At 32.8% G+C, this 6,312-nt stretch overlaps 1 protein-coding gene across 1 annotated transcript in view; it reads left to right on the top strand.

Annotated features, from left to right (window-relative positions):
* Positions 1-4,759, top strand: part of LOC105620150 (mutS protein homolog 4-like) — a 19,360-nt gene extending 14,601 nt beyond the window's left edge. The window contains exon 10 of the mRNA XM_012201657.1: positions 4,610-4,759. Within this exon, the coding sequence (XP_012057047.1) occupies positions 4,610-4,759 (150 nt within the window). The remainder of the gene's footprint in view (positions 1-4,609) is intronic.
* The last annotated feature ends 1,553 nt before the right edge of the window (positions 4,760-6,312 follow it).

Raw genomic sequence — 6,312 nt, 5'->3', positions numbered from 1 at the left:
AAAAAGAATATAAAGTACCTAGAGGAAATAACATGCATTCCGCCGCTTGACGCGCAATACTCGTATCGACAATCAAGTATTTCTTTTGAAGGACGCCTGCTTAAAACGTCCAATTGAATTAGATTAAAAATTTGATATAGTCCAATTGCTTTTTTAGTTCGTAAATCAGGTTCTTATCTGATATATCTGATAAATTCTCTTTTCTTGTTCTTTTCTTTATATCGCATTGATAAAATATAAGCCGTTTATCGACAATTCTTTTCTTGACTCATTGTCAGATTATATTCCGAAATGGAAACAGTTGGAATAGAAAACAGTTCTATTTATATTACATATATTTTATGTGTCTTGAATGGAATTTTTTTGGCAAACAAGAAATATGTTTATAAGTAAGAATTATGATTGATTATAATATTAAAAAAATTTTAAGGCTTAGCTATCTCGAGGCACCATATTAATCATATTACGTCAGAAGTGAAAAATGACGTGTAATAAATTAATAAAATAATCGCTATGCAAAACTTTATTATTTTTTAACGTTTTCACTTAAAAACATAACAATTTCGTAATTCTGAAAAGTAAAATATGTACCAAATTGAAACATCTGTCCGATATCACATAGAAATGTAAAATAATTCCTGAAATAATGATGTATTTCTCAACTGTCAAAAACTGCTGCGACGATATTTGTATTATTTATTAAGAAAGCATTTTGTTATTTTCTGGTCTAGTTTTCCTTACGATATTTTATTTTAAAATAGACTATCAGAAAAAATATTATTAACAAAATTGTAATAACATAAATAACTTTAATTATTTTTATACAAAAATTAGTATATTTTACGTGTATGTTATTACCATTTTGTAATAATATTTTTTAACGATATTTTTGGTTCGATTTATAAAGTCCACTGGTACATCTTATTTAAGACGGTCCTAAATATAAGATCCAACTATGAATATCATCTTTCCTGTATATACCACCTATCCTGTATATATCCTCACATATTCTGGTCGATATAATGTACATACTACCTTGATCAAAAAGTTCCCGGAATTCATTCAAAAAATTCAAAATACAGTTTTATTCATCAAAAGTGATATTGTCCCCTTCAAAGTACTCCCCATCGACTGCAACGCACTTATGCCAGCGCTTGATTCAGCCCTCGAAACATTTCTGGAACTCTATTGTCGGTAACCATCAGAGCCGTCTTCGATTTTTCCATTACCTCCTTTCGGCTGTTAAAACGCGTTTCCCGTAATGGTTTTTTGACTCGATCGAACAGAAAAAAATCAGTTTCCCAACATTTCCAAGATTTTCACACCATTGAATCCATCCATTTTTAACGCAAAATTTAATATAAACTCGTTGTTGCAAATTCAACTCCATTTTTAAAACTGTAAAAATCGAAAATACGTGCAGAGGTAGATGTACTCAAGACGGCGTAACTTTTACAAATGTCAAGCTATGGTGATAAAATTTGATGAATGTCAATGATAGATGAGGCAACCTAACCAAAAAAAACAGAACTCAAATCAGCTGACTCAGAGCATCACCTGGTGATAATTCCGGGAACATTTTGATCAAGGTGGTATAACGATGATTGTTATATTACAACCTTTGACTTATATACGTGAGTCGTTTAATAAGTATTTGGTAAATTTCCATGAAATGGCGCTACAATCCATTTGATGACGCGACATCTCGAAATCCACTCTTCGAACCCCTTCAGGCCAAATTTCAGCCAGAAAGGACGCATAGTTCACGTTTGGTAGTCATTTGAAGTAGGCTGTCTCAAAGTCTGCAAAATACTCATTGACGGCGACAATGACTCCCTCATTTGACGAGAATTTCTTCCCACCGAACCAAGTTTTTAGTTTGGGAACAGAAAGAAGTCACACGGGGCCAAATTCGGAGAATAGGATGGATGAGGAATCAATTCATAGCCAATTCGTAGTTTTGTCATTGCAACGGTCGACTTGTGGGAGGGCGCGTTGTCTTGATGGAAGAGTACTTTTTTGCGCGCCAATCTCGCTTCAAATGACTACCAAACGTGAACTATGCGTCCTTTCTGAAATTTGGAAAGCCTGAAGTTCGAAGAGTGGATCTTTCGAGATGTCGCGTCATCAAATGGATTGTAGCGCCATTTTATGGAAATTTACCAAACTTATCAAACGACCCACGTATATACATTTACGTTACTACAGGCGTATCACAGAAATTTCTATATAAAATATGAGATACAAAACTAAAGACATACAACTCTAGCGGCTAGAATAACAATTGCAAATTTTTCGTTCGTCTATATGCATCACGCCTGGATGTGCCACACCTTGTATTCATACCTCCGAGATCTCCTGCAGTGCAGTGCATTAATTCGTGCGAAAGTTAAACATTAAAATACTCAGTCGCGCGAAAAGTTCGCCAAGTGTTGGAGAGGAGAGACGAGCACTCCTCGCAACCATGAAGAAAGTCGAACCATATAACCGACGATGCGTGGGAGGGCATTAGTTACGAAGCAACGGCAAACAAGTCGACAAGTAGTACCGTTATCCACGTGATTTACGACGGCAGTGATCTACACAAGCCGCAGGAAGAGAGGAGGAGGAGAAGAAAAAGTGCGTCGCACCTTCCCTTTAAATTCATACCGTGAAATTAAATCCAATTTGAATCATTTTTTAATCATTTTTTGAATCATTTCTATAAATCGTCATTGCTGCTACCCCGTACACATCATTAATTTGATTAAAACAACAAAGTTAAACAATTTAACTTAAAAATTTGTATTAACTTAAAATATTGTATTAAATTTGAGTTTCAAATTTAGTTTATTATTTATACTAAGAAAAAACTAAATTTTAATAAATATTTGTTTGAATAATGACAGTTGAATATTTACTAAATATAAACGTACCTATTTATTTGATAAGAATTATTAATTTAATTTGACTATACCTTTTTATTCTGCAAATATTTATTTTCCACAAATAAATGTTATATTAGTATTATTCAAAGAATTCTTTATTAAAATTTAGTACATTTTTCTCTCAGTGTAATCCACGTAAAAAATATTTGATTAAATTAATTGATGATTAGAATTCTGATGAAAATGAACGATCCAGAATTCTAATTAAGCCTATTGAAGGATTCTAGATTTAATCAGAATTCTGAGTCGTTCATTTTCCACTAGAATCTTAGTTAATTCAATCAATCATTTCTCTCCAAGTATATATGTTAATATAAATGCTGTTTACTTTAAAACTGTGTGCTGTTTACTTGAATTGATTTACATTTTGACACATGGAAGTTAAAAATAACAAAATGTCGTTTAATTCAAGAGATTGCAATTGTCATTACACTGAGAAAAAAAATATAGTTAATTTTAATAAATATTTAGTTCAATACTGCCAACTAAACATTTACTTACAGTAAGTAAATACTTGTTCAATAAAAAAATGATTGTTAAATCAACATTATATGTCATATATGTATCATAAATTAACATTTCTTGTATCAAATAAATATGTCTTTATATTTAATAAATATTTAGCTGGCAGTATTCAACTAAATATTTATTAAAATTGACTATATTTTTTTTCAGTGTACTCCTTTGAAATCCAACGCGTCCAGATACGATTATAGTGCGTGGCTGACCACGCAACACCGGACGGACGGATAGTCGCGGCAATCGTTACGATCTGTGAAAGCGAGCCATGCCATATCGTACAATCGATGGGAGCGTTTATATGCGTGACGGCATACACGGGGAGAATGTGTGTACGCTTGCTTGCTTACTTACTTACTTACTTGCGTCGTATATAATGTAACGTACGCAAAGCGTAGGGGCGAGTAATTTATGCGCCGTACGTGTTTACGAAGCGCGTACGTGCGATCGCGTTGTCGCGAATGCGAGATCGTAACGTTAGACTGTTAGACGAGAGGAAGTTTAGGTAGAGGTCCTTGAGAGAGGTAGACGATGATTACTATCTCGCGATGATCTTTCGGAGCCGCTCCTCTCGCAAATGTTTATTTCTTTGCGGATTAATAATAATAATAATAGATAAGCTACCGACGCGATAGCTCGATGCCTCATTCAACGTCTTCATTTAAGTGTATAAATATCTATACTGATACATTAACTCTCTGAAGCTGATAGTGGATCTTAAACGATTCTTATAGATGATCAATATTATTGAATAATATTTGATATTACAATATTATTGATTGTCTGGAAGCCATATTGAGAATGTAAACTGTTTTGAATTGTTTAAAGGCATCAATATTTTACAAAATAATTGTATAATAGTATTGAATGTCTAATGGTCGCTTTCAATTTATCGGACTCAATTATACAGTAAGAGAAAAATATTTGATATTTGTGATTATAATGACAAAATAATATATAATAAATTGGAAATAAAGGTTCTAAACGATTCATTGTAGCCACATTACGGTCTTTTAAGATATTTTGTGTTAAAAAATAATTATGATCAAGAGCTCCATTTACAGTTATTATACTAAATTTTTTTTCTTTCAATATAGTGCTTTTAATTAACATAAATTAAATGATTTTTACGATAGTAAAATGTCGCAGCGATTGTGTTACAGATTTTGGCGTCAGCTCTAGAGATGATGCCAAATTCTGTTAAATTGTTCAATCATCATTCATCATATCCGTCATCCTCTCCATTATACAACGAGTTACGAGACTTATTATATCTTTTTGGTTTCGCAGAAAACCCTACCAGTCTATGCTGACAGGCGCGATACTATCGCATAATTCCACAAATCGGGTCAGGCTGTAATGTAACAAGAACGTTCTTGAGAGGCTTCGAATTCTTAATATGTAAGCACCTATAAGCCAGTTTTCGAGTCACCCGATCCACGGTAATGCCTTATCCATCCGACACTTGCCTCTTCTTGCTCGCGTCACGTCACATCGGCTTCGCTCGCCATAGGGAAGAAGTGCAAAAATGTTATCTCAATCACGCGCGGACGTGAGCTAAGATATCTGCTTTTTTCCCTCGGTGTCACCAGTCAATTAACTTTCAAACGCAGTATAACCGACACTGGGTTCGATAATGATACATTGAGGAAGTATGAATTATACACCTCGCCAACATCAATGGATTTCACCAGGCGGTCATTGATCTGACGACGGAGTGGCTGTTGTCAGTCCGATTGTTCGATTATGTTTGACAAATACTAAACGCTCCTCTCCTTCCTGTATACAGATGACAGTGGCGTTCTCACGTAACGAACATTACACATTATTAGATGTCAAAGGAGCAATGGTAAATCAATCCTTCGACAAATAACATTTTGTCGTTTTTAACTTTCACGTATATTAAATTCAATTAATTTCTTTGTTAGTAATTTCGAAGCAAATATCGTTCATATTATATAACGCATTTAATAAATAATAAATTAAATTTGAGTTTAATAGAGTTTAATAAAATAAAATAATACAATTTATTTAATAAATTTATTAAAATAAATTTTTTTGAATTAAATTGTTTAACTCCATTGTTTTAATCAAATTAACGGTATATTGGGAACAGTATCTATAGAAAAGATTAAAAAGAATTCAAATTGAGTACAATATGAATTTAATAGTGCATGTCGCGGGCTTTATCATCGCGGGCGATAATCGGAATAATCCTCTTTATGCACCGATCCGATTTTGGGTGTGTGCATGTATTATACTTAATCTGTTATGAATAAATACTGGAATAAAAATGTTGCGCAAACGAGGATTTAGCAATCGATGAAGACCTTCGCGACCGATCTCATGATCAACATGTTACGATAAGAACGTGATAATGCAACGTTATGTAAGAAATTTAGCCAAGATTACCTAACATAATACGTAATGATTCTTATTAGTCCTGTTTCAATTTTATGTAATTTCATTTTCAAAAGTCCTTAATTGCTTTGAACATTATACGTATGAGTTAAAGGGATGATATTATAGAAATAGTTGGCTGTAAATTTCTCGGGAAGAATCATCAGGGATGATTTTTATATCTCTACAACAATAAAATAAAATTCACTCATGTAGTTGTTTTTACTAATGTCTAGACTTACTGTGTCTATTTTTTCCCATTCTTTTTTAGAAAATTTGAACTCTATATATAATAATTCCAAATAATTGTAATTTATATATTTTTATTTTGTATTGATTATTGTGCACACACACACACACACACACACACACACACACACACACACACACACACACACACACACACACACACACACACACACACAAACAAANAAATAAATAAATAATATATATATATATATATATA

Source organism: Atta cephalotes, assembly GCF_000143395.1.
Source record: "Atta cephalotes unplaced genomic scaffold scaffold00024, whole genome shotgun sequence".
In the NCBI taxonomy this organism is placed as follows: domain Eukaryota; kingdom Metazoa; phylum Arthropoda; class Insecta; order Hymenoptera; family Formicidae; genus Atta; species Atta cephalotes.
The sequence above is the reverse complement of the archived record's forward strand: the minus strand, read 5'-3'. Positions and strand labels throughout refer to the sequence as shown.